General features: G+C 43.1%; 1 protein-coding gene across 13 annotated transcripts in view; it reads right to left on the bottom strand.

The window, feature by feature from the left end:
- MTSS1 (MTSS I-BAR domain containing 1) overlaps nt 1-21,976 on the bottom strand; it is a 127,487-nt gene that overhangs the window by 20,181 nt on the left and 85,330 nt on the right. For 8 of the 13 annotated variants that reach the window (XM_086608838.1, XM_086608829.1, XM_086608833.1 and 5 more), the window contains exons 4-6: nt 13,616-13,700; nt 12,266-12,357; nt 10,474-10,548 (exon numbers count right to left, since the gene is read on the bottom strand). In XM_086608838.1, coding sequence (XP_086464964.1) covers nt 10,474-10,548; nt 12,266-12,357; nt 13,616-13,700 — 252 coding nt within the window. Of the gene's footprint in view, nt 1-4,658; nt 4,671-10,473; nt 10,549-12,265; nt 12,358-13,615; nt 13,701-21,976 lie in introns of all 13 variants that reach the window. The other 5 variants (XM_086608840.1, XM_086608835.1, XM_086608837.1 and 2 more) reach the window with 1 other exon arrangement.

A 21,976-nucleotide genomic window follows, 5' to 3' on the forward strand; every position in this document is an offset into this window, starting at 1 on the left:
TATTAATATCCAGTATTTGTCTATGGAAGTAAAAAAATCCAATGTTTTGCAACCAAAAAGGTTCACTGTGTTAATTACAGTAAACTCATAATACCAAAACTTGCTGTGACAGTCAACTATCTTATTCTGCACCAACTGCTTACTCTGCATCATGCTAAAAATTCACTCCTCTGGGAGTGAAGAGCTGCTGCTTAGCCGTAGTATTACTGAGTCAACAAGGTTGCAGTTGCAAGACGTTTTCACGCAGCTGACACCCCTAAATATTCTAAAGAACCTCAGTTGTGTAAATTTGTCTCAAATCTCCCAGAAATATTATCATCACATGCAAATTAAGTATCCAGGTACATATTCATGCCACTCTTGATAAATACCAGGAAGATAACATTGAAAAATGGTGGGTGAGTTACAAGCAGTTACTCAAAATCAATTTTTACGGACAATAAACTTTCTGCACAGGGGATTTAAACCTATGAGCAAGAGGAGGAAAAAAGTCTCTTGACGCGTGTGGTACACAGTGCAGATGAATCAAGGTCAGCCAGAGTTACAAAGAAAAACCTTTGCCTAATTATCATACGTATTTCTTCATTACTCCAGAGTGAGGTGAAGTCATCAGCAACCCTGCACTAGTGCACAGCCAGAGATGCAGGAAAGACAGCAGCGATGAAAGTCAGGCAGAATCACACTGGCTTGGTGCCATTACAGTCTGGATACATTCAAATGTCCCCTGAACACAGTTAGACAAAACTGCACGGACACCCACAAGCAGAGCTCTGTGATAGATCCTCAAGGAACCATGTGCCGTGCAACACTGTCACGGCCAATGCCAAGGCCACCTGGGTACCAAACCGCCAGCAGGAAGACCCAGTGTCTGATCCTCTAGAACAGGCTGACCAGTGCAATGTGGTCATAAACACAACTATTTCAACTATTTTGGAAGTAAGTAACTTAAAAAATGACTGACTCTGAAGTTGCAGTCACCTGTTCCCTCTCAAAATTAGCATCTGCCAGAAACAAGTTATAGAAGAGTTTTGGATAACTCCCTGAACGTCCTGTGCTTTCTCATCCATCATCCTTAGGAGACAAACCGGGCCCTTCTGCTTGAAGACCATTCTGTACATTTCAGGCCTTTCCCTATATTCTCCCTTGCTATCAGATGCAGCAATTAAACGTTTTATACCTCCCTGGAGTTGTTCTTTCAAATTCCTGAAACTGAGCCTTGCATTATTGCTCAGACAATTATAACAGGTGAAACAATCTCACACTGTTTAAACCTAGATGCTGGCTCACTAGCCTGGATGTGGCAAATACAAAATATATTAGTTGTGAAGTAAATCCCACACTCCTTAGTTCAGCTCTGGAGAACTACTGTAAACATTCCACTGCTCCACCATATGATCGTGCACTTAACACAGTAAATCCTTGTCAAATGCATTCACCTACGTGGTGAAAACACACACACTTAGAAAGCAACTGGATTCTATTGATGAAGTGGGTTCAATTAGAGTGAATTTTGGTAATTTACGTGGACCTCATGGAGCACCACCGTTTTGGATCAGAGCAATAGAGCACCCAAAACATGGGGCCAAAATAAACTTCATTTACACCTGTGTAACTCACTCAGTTCAACTGTTATTAGGATAATGTTTAGGCTGTGTATTTTAACCCTTTGGCAAAAGCACGTGTAAAACTGCATCGCTCCCCAGCATCCTCTGTATCTCTACGAAGTTTCTGTTTTATTCCTTTAACTGAATCAGGACATTAAGAGACATACCATCTCCTCACCGCTTTTATTGACATGTTTTCACACTAGGGCTGCTGGGCACCTGCGTAGCCAGTGAAAACACACAAGCTGTCCAGGGTATAATTCAGAGCAGGAAACAAGCGTAGGTGAATCACTTGGATGAGGCTCTGAAGTCAGATGTTTACATGGTATGAATACAGCTCTCTCCTGATGCCTCCTTGCAATCTTTTAGAAGCAGGAAAGCTTTATTAACATCCTTTGAAAGCTCCATAATGCAGACATCAATCTAGCAAGTCTTTTGAAATCAGGCATAACTCTTCCCACTCCCGGAATCGCCAGCTGCCTCCCACAGCACTCAGACAGCTCAGGAATGTGAGGGACGAGATCTCTGCCCAATTTAACCAGTTTCCTTCACCAAGCAGAGTACAGCGCAGCTACACGACAGCACTCCTACATCCAGAGGACACCAAGGATGTGATCACCTCTGCTCCTCACCCACTTTGGGTCTCCGTGAGTCTGAATCCACTACTTATCTCAGAAGGGAACACTGATACTGGAGAGCAATGAAGTCCTTTCCCCCTTTTAATTATGAGGGGAAGGTGACTTGTCTATGGCAGCCCTGACAACTGATTGTGCTATTTTTGCTGTGGACATGGGGCACGCTTTTATAAAGAACATCAGCAACTGATTACTCTCTCTAGCCCACATTCTCTGGGCTTAGGTTACCTATTTGGAAACACTTCCAAACCAACACAACTATGGTAATGACAGAAAATAGTTCCAGAACAGTCTCATCATGAAGCAGCTGGAGAAGTGAACCTGGAAGGACACTCCTACCCTAGCTGCAGACAAGTTTGAATGACCCACCAAAGCAATTAGTGTTAGAAATGGTCAAAAGCACCAAGCATAAATCACAGGCCTCTGGCGTGGAACCAGCCAGACATGAACATAACGTAGGGATAGCTCTGCAGAGCATGTCCAGTTGCACTTGAAGAATGAGTCAACAATGTGAAAACCAAGAAGAAACTCAAAACCAGTCTTCCTCAAAGTGGAGCTCTGCTGCTGCAGAGAGGAGCTGGAATACAGGACCAGAAGTTGCAGACTGACTTCTTGAGCAGCACCATGCTCCAACAGCTCTGAGACATGCAGCTTGACACGAGCAAGTAACAGCTAATGAACTGCAGAGAGCTAAACGGCTTCTCATCAATATTAACATGAATCCACAGCAACTCCAAGGACAGTCTTAATATGCAACCTTCAGAACAGGTGCTTCACATTGTTATGACGACATGCAAGAGCTTTAAAGGACCAAAATGCATTAAAAGTCCAGTTTTACAGTGTTCTGTGTGAATTCCGGCTGAAAGCCTCATGCAGCTTTTTAAATAAACATTGTTCGAAAAGAACTTTGCTAAGGGAAATGTATTAGGGAGAAGAAAAAAGATAAATCTAATTTTTAACCTAATTCCATGCCTGTATTTTTTTATAGGACAACTCAAACTAGCAAAGCTGTCAGCAACAGCAAAGGAGAACGATGCTCTTAGTGCAAGTCTGACTAATAAAGTTAATTCTGTTATTGACAAAGCAATATAGCAAATATTGCTGAAATTACGATTTTCTACATTCTCACTGAAAGAGTGCCCTCACACTTTTTTCAGGTGCCTGCACAGAACTTGAATACTCAAGATGGACACTTTACAGAGTGACAGAATTTACACTTTATGAGACAATGCTGAGTACACCTCTACCTGTACAAATCAAAGTAGGCTCCAAGTCACTCATTCCCAAATCACTTTCTTCACAAGAGCATACCTGCTTCATCTGCCAGGATGAACAAGCCCTTTAAGTCCTACACAGTCAAGCCAACAAATAGACTAATATGGATCTAGCCTGAGAACGGCAGAATTCTGCCTCCGTTTACAGAAAGGAGGAAAACCTCATTGCTGGGGTTAACTTCACACCCCTTCAGCAACCAAATCTGAGTCTTTCTGGTGACTACTGGAGATCTGAATCAGCTGCTAATGTTCAAAAATGCTACGTTGTCCCTTAAAAGAAAAGTTCCAAGCTATCAAAGGAAACTTCCACATTGAATTACAAAAGCAGGGAAGACAGAAAATGGGGTTTCAAAAAGGGGGACAAGCAGCAGACACCACAATGCCCAGCTCCAGGAGTCCAGCTGAGGAACTTCGGTTAAGAGTGTCTTGATCTAATCAATCCAGGCTTCTCCAAAGGGTAACACCTACCTCATTACGCCTAGAAGTGGAGGTATGATTATTTCTCTCAAATTCAGAAACACCGTGTTTCATTCGCAAGAGGATCTCAAGGCAGCTACTTTAAATTTGCAAAACCACTGAGACAGCACTCCAATTTAAACAGGTTTGAGATGTGATCAGGCAGCAGAAGAGGAGAGAACTGTGATGCTGATTTCCACCCTTTCCCCAGCATGAAGTTTGATATAGTGATTTCTTATCTACCAGTTAAGAAAGGTGCATGCGATTTTCAGAAAAAAGGGGGACTTGGATCACAGGTTTACAGAGAACAACACTAAGGACTTTAAGCTCTAGACTTTAAAAGTCATATTTACAATGAGATATTCAATCATTTGAACATCACCTTGATGACGTGTCCATTCCATTTAATTTCTCTCCCAACTGTGAAACAATTTATCAGTGCATGTTAATCCCTTTCTAAAATAAACCAGAGGTTTATCTACAATACTGATCTTCTTCTTTTACAGTGTTCCAATCAGATGCCAAAAGAAAATAAATCAAAAGACGGTTTGTTCATTAAGATTAGGCGATATTTTAGTTTCATTAGAAATTAAAGTCTAGGCAGTTAGTGGAGACCAGACACCATAAGGAGGCCACAGCAAGGGCTACAATAAACCAGCCACCAGGGTTACGGCACGGCACAGACTTACCCAGAGCCTCAGCTGTCAGGCAGGTGCGCATGGTGAGAAATTGCAGGACACAAAATTGACACAGAAAGGAAAATAAAAAAAGTCAAACTGGTATTCCAGCATTCCTAGAGTTTAGACATTATCATCAGCGCCAAGACAAGAGAGCGAGCGGTTTGGACTAGACTATTTTGACTTCTTCCATTGCTGATAAAAACAAATGCATTCGCTTTGCTTCCTGATGAGCTGTTGCAAATTAAACTCCTGGTTATTTACCATACACTTTTATTTTAAGAGACTTAAACCAGTTTAGGAACTTTGTTTAGTTTGCAGATTCCTAGGTGAGAACATGTTAACCCATGCTGCAGAGAAAGTGCACAACACAGACATCTGTCAAACTCTGGTCAAGCTGGTGAAGGGGCACAAAGCTCATCCCCTCGCAGGGAAGAAGGAACTCAAACTTGCAAAACTCTAGGCGGGTGCTGCATTAGTAACCACAGCACTGTTCTCTACTGCAATTATATTAATAGATTGTTAATTAAATGAAAAACTAATTGCTGATGCAATGTGGAAGGACATCAAAAAGATTAACCATGATATGCGTAGTATTTTAATTAAAAAAATTATATGTAGAGTTTTACAATAAACCTGGCTTGCTGTCAAAAAGAAGGGAACTATCAAGAGGCATTCAAAACTCAAGGAATGAAAATAAAGCAAAGAAATATCTCTGGTCACTGATTTTGCAACATGTCTTCATCAAATTTTTATTAGGTGGAGTTTGCATTATAAGCTTGCAGAGGAGGTTAAAAAAAAAGAAAAAAAACCACCAAAACCACCCCGCAGGCACATGGCCTCATCCACACAGGATTTTTTTCCTGCAACAGATAAGGATAATTTGCTCATTAGCTTCCCTCCTTCTGAGCTGTATCAAACTGACTCCACAGTGAGTCCTGGCTCTTACTTCAGTCATCATGCCACACTTGGTCAATTTAGAGGAACAAGGCTACCTCCTGGCAGAGAAAGGATCTGGCCAGGTGTTCTCCCTCCCCAGCCTGCCACTCCAGACAGGTCGAGTGCCAGGTATAGAAAGACTGTAAAGTACTTGAATGAGAAGGTCAGCATTTGCTTTAAGAACTGAGCTGTTGAGATGGTTGTAATTATGTTGAAGAGCTTCATGTTTTTCAGTCAAGAATCACGGGGCTCTCGCAATCATCCTTGAGAGGAGTACAACAATATTACAGTTTCAAAGACCAGAGTGTAACACAAAAGCAGCTGGCAAAGACTCTAAAACACAAACAGGTCACCTCTGCTAACCAGGAGGGGAAGAAAAAGCACTTTTGGCACTATTACGGTAAATTAGCAATAATGTTCTACCCTCTCAACTTTATTAAAAGCAAGAATACTTGCCAAAACTGCTGCATACTCCAAACCAGAGGTTGTGAGTTTGGATACTCAACAGTGATGGGACACAAGATGAAATGTACTGAATGTTAAGAGCGCTCTGCAGAAACTTCTACGAATGGCTTAGAGATAAAACACAGTTTTCACATTAACACGTGTTATACTATTGGGAAAGTTACACATCACTCCTTTTCACATATCTGCTTGGATTTAAACGTTTTCCTCCAAGCTCGCACACAGTGCCTCATGAAGAACCTGAAAATGAAACCTACCAGTCAAGTTACAGGCAGAAGGGAAGCCTGCCTAGTTAATCATTAAAAGCCAAGCTGAAATACAGAAAATAAAGCCAACATGCACTCCTGTTTGTACATATACATTCACCTATATTTTAAGTTAGCCGCTTGACGCTTTTTTTTAAATAAAGAATCATGCATTTTAACTGTTAACCTTCCAAAATGATTACACATGCAGAGCCACACCTGCTGTCTCTCCTCTGAATTCAGTATAGCATCAACTGCTTCTAGCAGCTACAGATCCACTTATAAGGCCTTGACTCAGCAGAAACCTAAACATGGAATTTATTTTAAATTTATGGATAATTACTCTGCTGACTCAGGTTAGCTGGGCTGATTTCTGATGTCCAATCTTTGCCTGAAAACAAAGAGCAATTTAGAGGAATAACGCAGTTCCATGCACTACGTTGCTTCACCTGTTCAGACAAGAGCTAAGTATCAATGCTGGGGTCGACAACATGCCCTATGGGTCTGTTCCCCTTGGGAACAAGGGAGTAAGGAAAAAGATGCACCTTGAAGATCACCATGACACTCCCAGGGACTGCACAGATCTGAGAGGTACATCAGGATCCTATTTAGACTATATATATTTAGACTTCATAGGGATTTTTATTTTTTTTTAATAATCAAAGACAACAAAAAGAATGAAAACTATCCTTGTAAGGTCTTTTGAAATGTAAAATCTTCATTTACACATAGACTTGTCATTTTACCAGATACACTCCTGCAAACTTCCAAAAACGACCCCTAACACCTTTTTTGTTTTATTTGGAAAGCATGGTGTTTTCCCCATCACTTCATGCTCTGGAAACACCTTTATTGAAGTTAACATACCTACTCTGTAAAGATAATTTCTAATAATCTTAGATGTCTGGCCTGAACTTTCAACTTGGCTGCATGGAACCAGAACAAACAGGCCATGCACAAGCCAGAGAACAGGCAAACCCCAACGTATTCAGCTAAGTTGGAGTGCCCAACATGTAGCGCTCCTGCCAGGACAAGCCACACAGCCCATGTCCCTCTCTCCCAAACATCCTTGAGATGCAGCAGGCAAGGAGCAAGGAGCTGCTACGCATGCTGCAGCTGTCAGCTACAAGAGGGAGCCTCTGCAGCCCGATGCAGCAGGGAGAGAGGACACCATGGCCATGACACACATAAGAAAAGTAGAGGGTTATATTTGAGTTCCTAGATCTGAAGCTGCCCAAAACATAAGAAAACCACTTTTCCATCCAGACACAGCAGAAAAAGCTTGAAGGACGTTTTTAGCAGCATGCACAGTATTTAAGCAAATCCAGAATTCAGCCAACATCTCACTTGCCCACAGATGATGGTAAAGGTTAATTCAAAAATATTCTTACAAGCACTAGGAAGGGAATGAATTGGTTGGTTTAGAGTTCCCATAGGTGAGTCAGTAACTTTACAGAAAAATCAAAGGGATAGGTCCTGCTTGAGGAAGAACAGAACAAAAAAAGTAAGTCTGAGCAACAGGGAAACAGGGGAGTTGAAGACACATGTGGTAAGACATTCATGCATTCAGCCACATGTCTGCCAGGACGGTTTCACCCAAGAATTTCCCTGTCCTCATTTGTGACCTATAGCAGAATTGCTTCTGCAGCTCTATTATTTTATAAACCCCTTCTTGATTTTTTTTATCCCTCCATGACAGCAAGAGCAACATCCTTCACCACATAGCACACTGAACAGATCTGTCGAGGTGGGTACATACAAAAAAGTTTTCATGACAACATTTGACGTTGCACTCAGACCAATGCTTTATTGCTTCAAGGCAGGGATCAAAAAGGCAAAGAGGGGGAAAAAGCAACTCCTACTCTTTTTTCTTCAATATTTAAATGCTGTAGATAACTTGCAAGAAGGCAGAGTGAACTTCCTCCCATCTCCTGCCCACTTGTGCTGGGGATCCACAGGGCCAGCAGCTTTGGACATTCATTCTCATCACTCTCTGAGCCTCAATACCTCACTACATCTTTCCTCCCCAGGAACCATGAGAACAACTCTCAGCTCCTCAAAAATATTGCAGCTTATCCTTTCCCCTGTACTGGCTACCTGGGAGTCTTTGTTGCTTCTACTTTACCTGTACACATCCCTCTATGACCAGCTTTACCTCCACCTCAGTCTTACTGGGTTTTGTGCTTTGGACTCAAACACCATGTACGTGACAGCAGTTCCAAGGGGGACAGCACAAAAATACAACAAGTTCATTAACAACTCCAAAACCATGTCGTAACAGCAAAATTAAGCAAGGGAGTGACATTTTTTTTAAAAAAAAAAAGAAAAAAAAAAACCTTCAATCATAGCATGGCTGCTATAAAAATGATGGCAAAATGAGGTCTGTTCCACTCCCCACTCAAAGATGTCTGATCCTGAAGGAGAACTAGACACCAGCGTGCTGACTGTTGTCACTAGGCATGGCACACATTTGAGAAGGGAGACAGGAACCCAGAAAATCCAAGGAGAAAGTCCACTTGCTTTAACCGCTGCTGACAGACACCTATGGTGGCCTCTGCAGCATAAGAACAGTGAGGTTCTTTTCTAGCAGGCTTTAAGTGCTTCTCTCTCCTCTTCCCACCTTACAGAAAATGCTGTCTCCTCCTGCAAGACTGATTTATTCAATACTCAGAAGCAGGATAAAAGGGAGATGGAGCCAGATAGCTGTCAATTCATAGAAACAGGTTCAAAAAATGGTTCCTTCTTCCCAGATCACCGACATGCTTTTCTCAGCTCTCACCTACCATGCACTGGGGGGTTGCTTGTATCACACGGAAACAAGAAGCAATGAGACCAGAAAAGGGGGGAAGAAAGGGAAAGAAACAGAGAGAGTATCACAGACTCTCTAAAGCTGTTGGTCTGAAGTCAGACAATTTGTCACACACAAAATGAGAAACGCGCTTACGCATCACCCAAAAATAAAATCTTATCACAAAAACTCGCATCCTCCTGAAGATGACCATTCTGATTTAAAACACTCAACTTTTCCACAGACAGACAGACAGACACACAGAGCCTACTAAGTCACGCTCCCTCTTGCTGGCTTCCATCTCTCCATCTCTCATCCCTCATTTAAACTCAGCTAAAATTCAAGAGCAGTTGGCCAGTCATGTGGCGTTTTACCAGTGTAATTATTGACTCACCTATTAGGAAGGACAGTTAGAGACAGCTCACCTGTTCTGGATAACACTGACAGAATTAAAAAAGTTCAAGAAACTCTCTGCTCCGGCATTTATTTTGCTTATTCCTGGGCCCACAGTTTTTAGGCAGGAGGGGAAGCACAAGTTGCAACCTGCAGACTGAGAGCTGCTCAAAGAACACTTCCTACCCAGCTGGGAAGAGCCCAGTGCTGGGAAAGGGAACCAGAAAGTCTGCTTCTGTACAAACTCCGTATCATTTTTCCAAAGCTTGGTGGGGTTTGCTCTTGGCCAAGTAAAACCCTTAGTGATGGCAAACGTGCAGCTAGCAGTGATGCACATTTCCATTAACATGATGATAAAGCTCCAGTGACAAGATGGTGGTGGGAGAGCAACACAAGATTCAGCTGCTAAAAAGGACAGATTGCCTTTGTGGAGAACTCCCTTTCTTTTCTTACTCATCTTTAGTTTTCTATGGTTGCCAAGTGCCCTCCCCCTGACAACAACCCATGCCACCTTCTCACTCTCTGAGGAATAATGCAGGGTTTAGGAGATTACAGGCTGTTTAAAAAAAAAAAAAAAAAAAAGAAGAAAGGTGGTAGAAAGGGCGAACAGTGAGAAATGTTAATAGTTACAGAACGTTTACACAATGTCTTTTTTTATGTTATTCCAAAAGATTCTAGCAAATTTTCCAGGTATCCGCACAAGTCATGCTACAGCGTCAACATTCCTAACAGGAATAAGTTAGCAGCAAGCGCTCTATTTTAAAACATGATTGACTTTGTACAAACAGTTTTAAGGCTTTTGTGTAAGAACATCAGACAGCAGCTTCAGAATATGATTTAAATGACACATAGTAATTGTACCCTGGCGTTCAAGTACATACCAGGAATACATCACAGGGGACCGAATTATTACAATAGAAAGCCCTGTCACTGTTCAATCTTTGTCAATGAGCGCGGTACAAAAGGTTTTTAACAGTGCAAGTATGAAGCAAGTTACCTTTCTTTGCTTTCTTCTGCAGCTTCAGTGTGTCAGACGATTTCTTTTTTATCTCTTGGCGGGCTTTTTTGTATTCTAAAAAAACACACAGCCTCTATTATCAACATACTCGATGTCAAAATGAATGTTTTTCACAGAAAAGGCTATGTTTAAAGACATTAGACTACAAATTTTAAGAGGACAGCTACTATTAATCAACGCGACTTAGAACTCGTATTTTGTAGTGTCTATACATTTGGCTTAACATAACATTTTAGGGTGGGAGCACATTCACATACCAAAATCTTTCCCAAATAAACAAAGCCTTTACAGAAATAACAACTGAGAAGACAGTACTAAATTAGAGTGCTTTTCATTTCAGAGACTCATCCACTCTCAGGAATGGAAAACAGAGATGACAGGTTTCTCGAAACATCTGTGTTCAAAAACAAGTATCCAGAAATGGCAAGGCAGAGAATATCCTGTGATCCCTCTCCAGCATGAGAGGCAGGCAGAAGGAGAGGGTGCTAAAACTTTGCCCAAGGAAGGGTCCTTCTGATGAAATGGAGCACACTGCAGTTGTCCTCATTTTCAGATGAGCTGCAAATCCCGGGATTTAAAATCCCAGAGTAAAATATTCCACCTCTAGTCCAGGCACCCTAAAGGTACCAGATGTGAAAACTCATGCTTCAAAAAAAAAGATAAAAGGCATGTATGCTTGTATATACATATACACACACACTGTAACAAAGGAGGTAAACGTCATTACTCTTCTATAGATGGAAAAACAGAAGCAGACTGGTGGTGGGCACAGAACTGTACCAGGGCCAACTGCACCCCCAACACTCAAGTCTACCCTCTAAACCCTAAATCTCACTGCCACTTTGGCCAGGGTCACCCCAACCTGCAGGAACCCAGGTGATTCCTCCCTCCTGCTTATTACCTGCTTAACATTCTCTACAGCACAAGGTGGAAATTTTTTCGAGAGTCGCTGATTTAGCTGCTTCTATTTGACCACAGTAATAGTAGGGCAAGAAGCAAACCCTCTTTTGGAGGCCACGCACTCTCCTTCCCATCAGTGCTCACTCTCCCTAAATTAAATTATGGTGATGCTGCTACTTTCAGGTATCGCGAAAGTCTTCAGTTTTCAAGGGTCAGTAGTGAACTGTAACCTGCTTTCAGCACCTATGCTAGAGGGCTACCATCCCCAGCACAAGTATGCAAAGCCAAAGGCATCTACCAACACGCTCTTGCTGTGCAAGACTCTGCTGCCTCTTGCTCATTCCCCCAGGAAAGCCTCTAGAGCAGTCAGCAATGCAGCTCTGAGCATCCCATGTGCAATGATCTAGCTTTCCCATTCCCCGGGTGCACATTTCTGCATCGCGTCAGATATAAAATAACGATGCTGAATGTTTTACAGGGCTGTGCATTCTCCAGAGGACGCTATGACTGAGACATAACATGATCTTAGCTTTTAACTACACTCTGGGGCTTTTCAGGGGTAGATGCCGCATCCCCATTCCTCAGCACTACTGGAGATCATACAGAGTGGGCTAACAGAGTTAAAACTACTCATTGCTTACCAGTCTAGAGAAACAACCCATCCCTTGGGGTCCTGCAAACTAAACCTTCAAACTGTATATGCAAGGGTTAGAAATTTGGTAGGCACTTTGGAAACGGAGTGTTTCAGAAGAGAAAAATTGCTATACATATTTAAGCGCGTCATTCATTTCCCCAGTACAAACATGAAAAGAGGAAGAAAAGCTGATATTACAATCTTACTCCTATTAAAGAATTCTTCCTCTGTAACTACCTTTTGCATGGTCTTTATCCAGTTGATTGGCCACTTTCTTCCACTCTTCCATCTGTTCTTGAAGTGGGTTTATCAGACAGTCAATTAAAGCACTAATTTTGTTGAAAAAACACAAAGAGCAATCAAATCCTGCAGATGCCCCTATTCTTATACAGAGAGCCAAGGTCAATATTGGAGTATTTTTACTTTTTGCTGCGACAGCTACCAGTGTCACAATGTAAATATCAGAACATAAAACTGTTTACGCTGGAGAAAGCAAAAGAAAGAACTGGATCAAAAGAAAATCCACATCACAAGATAACCAGAATTACTGCGCAGAAGTTCAGGACAGTGAGGAACAGAGCATAAACCAGAGGAGTGACCCGAAAGAGCGCCAATGTAAACAGTTAGATCCTACTCATCTGTCACACAAAGAGCAGTTTAAATGGATACTCTGGAGACTGGAAATGTTCACGTAGCCATGAAGATTATAAACTTAAATAACACATGTATATACACAAGAAGACAGAGCAGTTGTACAAGTGAACATCATCCTGCCCACCGATGTGCCTCACCTCTCACCAGTGGAGTCCATGATACAGCACTAACGCTCCACTAATTAATGAGATTGGGATTGAATCACGTAAACAGCTAACTCTGGGGTAACTAGAGACTGAAGTTGTTTCCTCTCAGTCAATTTTACAAATATCTTTATTTTAAAAGTGAAAAAACATCCCAGGTCATCAAGCAAATGGTGAAGCACCATTTTGATTGACCTCAGGTCATGTATAACTTTCAGGTCTGGTTAAAAAAGGCACATGTGCAAACTACTAACTACTACAGAACTAGGTTGTTGATGTACACCTCAGCTTACACATGAGTTAATCCTCTCCCATCACCTCTACAGTCTAACATTAACTGCAAAAAGGGGATGAGAGAGTTCGCCTTTTCCATACTGGTTTGCTGAAAGCTTCTCTCTCGTCTGCAAGCTGTTTGGGCTCTCCAGTAAGCTACGGAGGCAGCACGACACTTGCCGCTGCTTTAAAGCTTAGTGACAAAGCTTAAAGCCCTGAAACAAAGACAGGTTGGTCATGTCAGCGGCCTCCTGCTCAGCACTGAGCATCAGGAACCGAGAGTGGGAATGGGCAGCATTTAGAGTGATTTGAGGTGACAAGCTCAGTCCCCAGAACATGCAGTGAAATCCTGCATGTTCACAAGACCTAGTGTGCTGTGGGGGAGAAAACAACTGCTGTGCACAGTGACAGGGTCAGAGATCAGCTGGAAAGCCAGTGCTGGTTAACAGCTTTACGTGTTCCCCAACAGCAAACGAAAGACGAACCTTGAGCTCCAGCCAGGTACAGAGCCACTCACCTTGAGAACTGCCGGAGTTTGGACTCTATACTTCTGTGCCTCATACACATCCTGGTGAGAGCAGACCCAATCTCTCGGGTACCACCTGAAAAACAAAACACAAGGCAGGTGAGAACCCTGATGAGAGTCCTGCCTGTAGTGTAGGCATGTCAACCAGAAGACAGGTGTCCAGTCTTCCAGAGCAACTGTAAAATGGATTCGTAATAACTGTAGAATCAAACGGACTATTAACCAGGCAGACCTCAGGGATATCTGCCACCTCGGGAAGAGATCAGTTCTTGTTTATCCAGAGACCAGAACGGAACAATTAAATGAAATTAAAACACAGTTCTTCCCAGTAGCTTTATGTGTCATGAGGCCCAACTCCTTGATAGAAGAGTTAAAAGAAAAGGGTTTGAGATGTCAAAAGACGAGAAGCAAAGCGAGTGGGCATGCACGGACAGTTTATTTCCACATTTTAGAAATAAACCTAGGAGATTCGATCCAATTCTCTCTTAGACTCAATTCCTCAAAAGAATTTTGCTCCTCCAGAATATAAACTAACACTACATACTGCCTCATACACCACTGACACACATCACCAGTGCACCACACGTCCCTGCCACCTCAGACCACGCACATATTTCTCATTACATTGCCAGGCGGTGGCAGTGTTTGCTCTATACCCTCACTCATCTCAGTTTCTTACAACTCCATGACAGCAAGAATAATTTTCTGCAAGTGTTCCTCCTCCAAAGTTTTCCCTTTTAGAAGCACACATTCTTCCATTTCCCACTTTAACCAGCATTACCAACTTTGATCAGCCTATTAAAATTCAATATAATTTTGTTTTGGTTAGCGTTAGTTTTGATAATTACTTAGTTCCTATTTGCAAGTCAAATCTACTATTCTCAGGGTACAAACATCAATCTTTGTAGAACGCTTTTCCAAACCGTAGTATTCTCTGGAACGGCAAAGATATCAGCATCTATTTAAAAGTCTCACTGATTATTAAAATAACTGTAGACTTGTAATATACAGTAAAATATCTTCCTTAGGCTTTAAAAATGGTATTGCACAAGTAAAAAATATTTTCCTAGTAAAGAAACTTGAAAATTTTAATAATTTTATTTATTTTTTAAATATGACAACAAGTCACCATCTTCCTGTGTTCTTGCAGAATTAAATCCTGTGCCCACGAAATGGCTCTGGAACAAAGACACTAAATAACTGGAACAAATTGTGGCTATTTGGCATTTTCCATTGTTCAAAAAGATAAACAGAAAGTCCTTTGTCACTTGCCCAATTACTCGTGTTTTTATAAGGAGCTTTTGAAATAATATTATTTGGTAACACTGAAGAGCTGTAGCCTCGCTGCATACGGGGGGCTGGGAAAAGCATACAGACTCCAGCCTGGATCCAGACCCATTTCTTCCGGCGATGCTGCACTTGCACAAGCTGCAATAGACTCTGGTAACTCGAAAAGCAATACAGAAGACAGGGAAAGGCATAATGGAGAGAAAGCAACTGGAGGAAAAGGACAATGTCCACAACAAAAAGAGGATCTCTCTCTCAAAACATGAGCATTTTTCTCTGGTCACTGCCAAATAAAAGTATCTCAGAGCCTAACGTGGCACAACTCCAACAGCAGAGACGAAGAAACAAATAAAAATCTTCCATGGCCATCGGCAGACCAATTCCCAATTGCAGGGAAATGCAGGTTTTTCAGGTTGAAAACTCACTGACATACTGGAATATTAAGGACTGCCGATGGTTAAGTGACACTGCTTTCCTAAGCCCATTATGTGAAAAAGTAGGAGTCATAGAATCATAGAATCATAGAATGGTTAGGGCTGGAAGGGACCTTCGAAGGTCATCTAGTCCAACCCCCCTGCAAGGAACAGGGATATCTCCAACTAGATCAGGTTGCTCAGGGCCTTGTCCAACCTGGCCTTGAACGTCTCCAGGGATGGAGCATCCACCACCTCTCTGGGCAACCTGTTCCAGTGTTCTACCACTCTCATAGTAAAAAATTTTTTCCTAATATCCAACCTGAACCTACCTCCCTCTATTTTAAAACCATTACCCCTTGTCCTATCATAACTGGCCCTCCTGAACAGCCTCTCCCCATCTTTCCTGTAGGCCCCCTTGAGGTACTGGAAGACCGCTATAAGGTCACCCCGGAGCCTCCTCTTCTCCAGGCTGAACAGCCCCAACTCTTTCAGCCTGTCTTCATAGGAAAGGTGCTCCAGCCCTCTTATCATCTTCGTGGCCCTCCTCTGGACCCTCTCCAACTGGTCCATGTCCTTCTTATGTTGGGGGCTCCAGAACTGGACGCAGTACTCCAAGTGAGGTCTCACAAGGGCAGAGTAGAGGGGGAGAATCACCTCCCTCGACCTGCTGGCCACACTCCTCTTGATGCAGCCCAGGACGCGGTTGGCCTTCTGGGCCACAAGAGCACATTGCCGGCTCATATTGAGCTTCTCGTCCACCAGTACTCCCAAGTCCTTCTCCTCAGGGCTGCTCTCGATCCAATCACCACCCAGTCTGTATTTATGCCTGGGATTGCCACGACCCAGATGTAGGACCTTGCATTTGGCCTGGTTAAACTTCATGAGGTTGGTACGGGCCCACCTCTCCAGCCTGTCAAGGTCCCTCTGGATGGCATCCCTCCCTTCCAGCGTGTCAACGGCACCACACAGCTTGGTGTCATCGGCGAACTTGCTGAGGGTGCACTCCATGCCACTGTCCACGTCACCAACAAAGATGTTGAAGAGGGCCGGGCCCGAGTCGTTTCAGTAAAGTAGGAAATAAGGCACCATGTGTTTTGAATACTAGGAAACAAGGGTCAGTTACTATTAAATTGCAAGGTAACAAAATTTTAACTGACACTCAATAACCAAAGTATAAATATATCCCCTCAACACACAGTACAGATGGATGGGCAACGTCAGCAAAAAAGCTACACCAGGCTAGGTCTATACATTGGTAGTTGTGCTTGTTCAAAAAAAACCCCACAACAAAATAAATAAAGCCTGGAAATAAAAAGGTTATTCCACGGAAAAAAAAACAAACCCAATCGGTTGGGGATGAGAGGGGTTACTGGTTCTCCCACCGTTGAAACTTCATGTCTACAAGAGCATGAAAATATGAGGTGTTAGTTTTATCCTGTGAATAAAGATTACTCTCACAAAGTGAAGGAAAAGGGAAAAAATGGTTTTGAGAAGTTTTTAATGCCCTTCTGGAAACAAGGTGTTGCAGAAGATGGGTTTCGGAGCCTGCTTGGGAAGAAGGATGAAGGGCACTGCTGGGAAGTTTGGGAAGGCTGAGCCAGCACCTCAGTTCGGTCAGCGCGGACCCAGGGAGGGCTGCGGGCAGTGGGTCGGGGCTGGTGAGGCTCCATTTCAGCGTCTCGTGCCGCGGTGTGCCGGGAGTCAGTGCTGGCGAGGGTCAGTGAGGCGATCTGAACTCCCAAAACAGCCGCTCTTGCCAACCATTTGTTGAGAAAGGTGCTGCTCAGTCCTCCCTAAAAAGTGTAAATCCCTCCCAAACAGCACTCAAATTATAAACTCAAACTGCCTAAAAACGAAGTGCCGGGGAACACGATCACTCCAAATGGCTACGACAAGAAAGGATTCCTGTTCCTCTGCAAAATAACTCACTACAATCAATAAACTCAGTTTAGTGATAAATAAACTGAGTTTACAATAAACTGAACTCAGAATAAACCTGGTTTAACTACCTTGGAAACAAGATTTCCACAGTATCACAAAATATCAACATACTGCTTGCAGCAAACGCACGTCCCCTACACAGTCTTCCCAGCTGCCCTCTCTGCTCCTCTTGCTCTGGGACCATGGAGAGGGTTCCCTGCAGCCTCCTGCCACCGGGCTCACAATGCTGCTGGCCGCAGACAGCACCGAGCTTTGGTTTTACTCCTCGAAGCCGCCCCGTTCGCACCATGCGCCCGGCAGCGCAGGGACGGGCGCCCGCCAGGCGCGGAGGGGGCAGGTGGCAGGTGCCCGCTGAGAAGCTGCTGTGTGCCACCAGCTTCTGCCCCAGCAAAGGGGAACTGGTCTCCATTCAATGCACGCTGCTACAGTAAAGTCACTATGTATTTCCAATTCCCATTTAAAAGCTAATGTTACTGGTTTCTAATTAAGCGTAGGAAAGAGAAACTGTGCAAGAGACAAGGGGCTTTTTAATTTTGGCACTCACTTGATTAGCAGAGGCAGGAACCGTGTCCAAGCGTCCCTACATACCCATGCAGGTGAGACAGACCACGGAGGCACAGATGCACCTCCTGAAGTTTCTGAATGCTGAAACAGCAGCAGCAGCTTTCAGAAAGGATCACCTCCTTGAATATGCCTGAATAATTTGCGGTTTAGGGATGCCTCAGCAATCCATTGTTAAAAATCAGCCACCAGACAGAAGGAAAGACAGTACCAGCCCATCTCCTCCCACGCCTGAATCCCACCGCTTCTCTTCAATGTATTAAGTACTCCAACAGCACTGCTGTTAAACAGAGCTTTATCTCCTTGTTCCCAAATATATTATCTGCAAACAATCAAAATGCTTCCCAAGAAGGCAAAAAAAAAATTAAATACAGGCCTCTCACCACCCCTTGATTTATTGAGTTGGAGCACCATGGCCGTTAGCGATGGTGCAAAGGGTTTATCTCAACTGCCAGTGGGTTTCTGCGAAGGCTGGTTCCCACCAGCACTGCTCCTGTTTCCAAAGTGCTGAGATCAGCTGGCTACACAAACTGGCAGAAGGGAACCATTTTGTACCACTGCAGTGATTTGAAAATGTCCAAACATAACAAGGGACGGTAGTTTGGATTTGCATCTTTTACCCAGTCTCAGCCAGTCAGCCTCAGTGAGCAAGAGTAACATATGCTTTATATAAATTATCATTTGATGTTGCAGTAGTAGTTTACTCACAGAAGAAGAGGGTGGCCAACGTGCATCCTCTGCAAACAGAGATGGACCTTACAAGCAACATTAACACGTGTGCAAGTCCTGATAGGGGCTATGCAGCTGAGTATGCAAAATCTGGTAAGAACTTTATTGCACTGGGCCATGCCACAGTCATACAAAATCTGCTTCGGCCTCCAAATGAATTTACGGTTTATCTTTCCAAAAAGACCAGCTCCAAAAGTGACCAACAGCCCACTGACTCAAGGACAGAGCCATGAGCCAGGTGGGCAGAAGATCAAGTGGAGGTAACTCCTTTCTCAGTGCTATCAACACACAGACTTAGTGGCAAAAAGAGCATCTGAAACAGAAGCACGTCAGGAGTACGTTGGCAGCACCGCCTGTCTCCACTTCACTTACAAGCAGGTCCCTGGCAAAAAGTTGTGACGCTCTCCAGTAGCTGTAATTTCCTGAAGAGAAATACTGAGGCCACATTGGCAAACTTTTCATCAAACCAAGAGTAGGCTGGGAGGTGACCTGGGCTCCATTTACTGCTCTACAGCTATGCAAGTTAAGCTACTGTGCCTTGGCCTCTCAGTTTATAAAATGAGGCTGTGAATTATCTGCTTCTCTGACATACTGCAATAATTCACCCATTAAGGCAAACAATGCTTGGGAACGGTGTAAAGTAATACTTCGAAACCGGAGATGAGAGCCGTATTCATCAGAATTCCCACTCAGAGAAAGTGGCTTCACAAAATGCTCCTGTCAAATTTGATTAGAAAATGGGTGATAACATCAGCCTTATTTCTCATAAGTAAAAGGCAACTCCGCAAGGCAAAACGTGCTTTTGCTCTCACCTTCCCTGCTTCTCCCTATTCCTGCCTCAGCCTCTAAAAAACCGTTTCCATGTAAGACAATTAAACGAAAGCCTGTGGACCATGACACTACAATGAGTCCACTATAAAGGCATAAATGATTTTCTTTCGATGCTTGCTTGTCATTCAACATTGCAGACAGACAACAGGGAGAGACTGCAGGAAAGAGACTCGATTGTTTTATTGGAGTCATTATGTTTGTATTTAATAATGATCACATATCAAGGAAATTATTATTTGATGAAATGTGCAGCTGTACAACTGCATGGCCTCTGTATACTCCAAACAACCCACTACAATCAACCTCTTATCTTCCTCCTCTCGCTTCACCAACCCCAGAAGGCTCAGAAGACGACTGCCTTTCAGGAAGTGCCTTTAAGGCTCCAACTTATTAACGAGCTCATCTTTATTTTCAAGGGCAGAGTCCAAATGTGCCAGCTACTTCCCTCTTTCCCAAAAGGGAGTGAATGATGAAAAATGGGTGTAATACTTTTGTAATTTCAAAGTTATCAGAAGAGGCTTCCATTTTCAAGCAAAGATTAAAGCAGGAGCAGAACAGAGGCTGGATTATTAAATACAACTCTGAACACGGAGGCTATGACAGGATGACTAACAGTAGGACATTTTAAGTTAATAGTCATTACTCAACCGTTATCCAAACTCACGCTGTTAGAAGAGCAAGCAGTTTCCATCACTGATTACACGGGGCACGGACCTTTATCTTGCAAAACTGTTTATGTGGATGCTTCCATGAAACTCGAGGATGACGGGATCAGTGCCAGGGTGTTACAGCGGACAGGGTAAAAAGAGGCTTTTGCCTAAAAGTGACCCGCACAGGGGTTGTAAGTATTACCACTGGGACAGAAACCTGAAAGTAGAGCCATAGTAGCACTTTATGTTTCAGGGTGTCAGTGGCCTCCAGGTAAGGCTGGTAAATTGGAAAAACACATCAAGAACTGCAGACAACAGAGGGATGTTGTTCAGCATCTACCAGCCAGGAAAAGAAAACAGGACACCATTATTCCTACAGCTACTATGAGCCTTTCTGAGCAGCGCTTGGCAAGTCTCTGAAAGTTGCTTCTCAAAACCAGAAAAAAGCCATTTCCTGAAGTATTTTTTTTTAGAAAGAGTTTTAGTTTAGACAGCTTTCAGAGAAGAATGCAGATTCAAGGTCAAACTCACCTAAGGATTTTAGATGAACCAAATTTAATAAAACAACTCTGGCACGCCATTGTCATGCACTGCATCTCCGTGGTTGTCATTGCAAAGGGACAGCTTGCTTGCAATGTTCATTCGAGCGCCCTTTTGGGCAAATTACTTGGAAAACATATTTACAGAGGTCTGATATGAAGTTGTCACATTTGCTAGAGCCCCATGCAGTCCAGATGACCCTGAGAAGAAAACGCAGTAGGTGGTTTATTTTCACTTTTGCAAAAGAAACCAGCATTTGTCCATGGATGGGACTAGCAGGATCTCAAGTTGCGTTTGCACCGATTTTGAAAGAGGAAGAAGAGTTAAGGAGAAGAGTGGCAGTGGCAGCTAGTTAAAGCAGTGAAGAAGCAAAAGGAACAGGAAATCTGAGCCATCCCTAGCCCACAGCCTACCCTGGCAACCGCCAGCTTTCGGAAGTCCTTAAAACAGACTATGACCCTGTTCCAGTCAGTACGTTAAAAAACATGCAAGAAAGCTCTTATAACTTCTGCTCTAGCTTATTCCTCTGCTCAGCAGCATTTTTGCTTACCCTAGCTGTTCTTCTAGCAGAGCACTGGGCAAAATCGTCACCCCTCAGGAGTCAACATGAGTGTTGCCATTAAACAAGCAGGGTCAGAATTTCACCTCACACGGAGGTCACTACACAGTCCACAGTCCGTTCAACATTTTAAATATGGTCATGAACCAGCCCTGCTATGATCTTTGGACAGTTTGGGTTTACTCAGCCTTCAGGCCATGTTGAAAAGCTCACCTGTGGTCCTCTGCTTTTAAAGAGAATGTCACACACGTGGGTGACTGAAAATGCTTTGGGAACGTTTAAGTTAAGTTATCGCAGGATGCATCGATTCAGTTCTGGAGCAACTAAAGTCTGTCACTGATTCACAAACTTGTAAGAGACACAAAATGCATCACTGAACCATGACATCCTGTTAGAGAGCAGTTAAAGTCCAGGCAGAAGTGCTTCCCAGTAACAAAAGCCTCAAGTTTGAGCATGTTTGTGTCAGGAGTGCAAGCTGGCTTCGTCCCTCCTCCTCTCCCTTTCATATACGGTGTCGCCAGCACAGACAGCAGTGCTTTGCTTCTGGAGATTTCTTTCAAGAATTAATATCTATCCCTCCTCGCAGGTGCTTGTTGCTCATTTTTATGAACCCAGAGTTCTGCATCAAGGTTTTAACGCCACAAAAATAAAGCACCATTAGAAACAGATTTGCTTAGATGAGCAAATTCCACACTTGTGTTTTCCGAGGGCCACTATTTACATTTTAGTCTTTGGAATATAAATAATTTTATTACTGAAAATGTATAAGGTCTGCTAAACATCTGTACTCACAATTAAGTTGTGCCCACTTATATCGTCCATATCTTTTTCCCATTTC

Source organism: Tauraco erythrolophus, chromosome 3 (assembly GCF_009769465.1).
Source record: "Tauraco erythrolophus isolate bTauEry1 chromosome 3, bTauEry1.pri, whole genome shotgun sequence".
In the NCBI taxonomy this organism is placed as follows: domain Eukaryota; kingdom Metazoa; phylum Chordata; class Aves; order Musophagiformes; family Musophagidae; genus Tauraco; species Tauraco erythrolophus.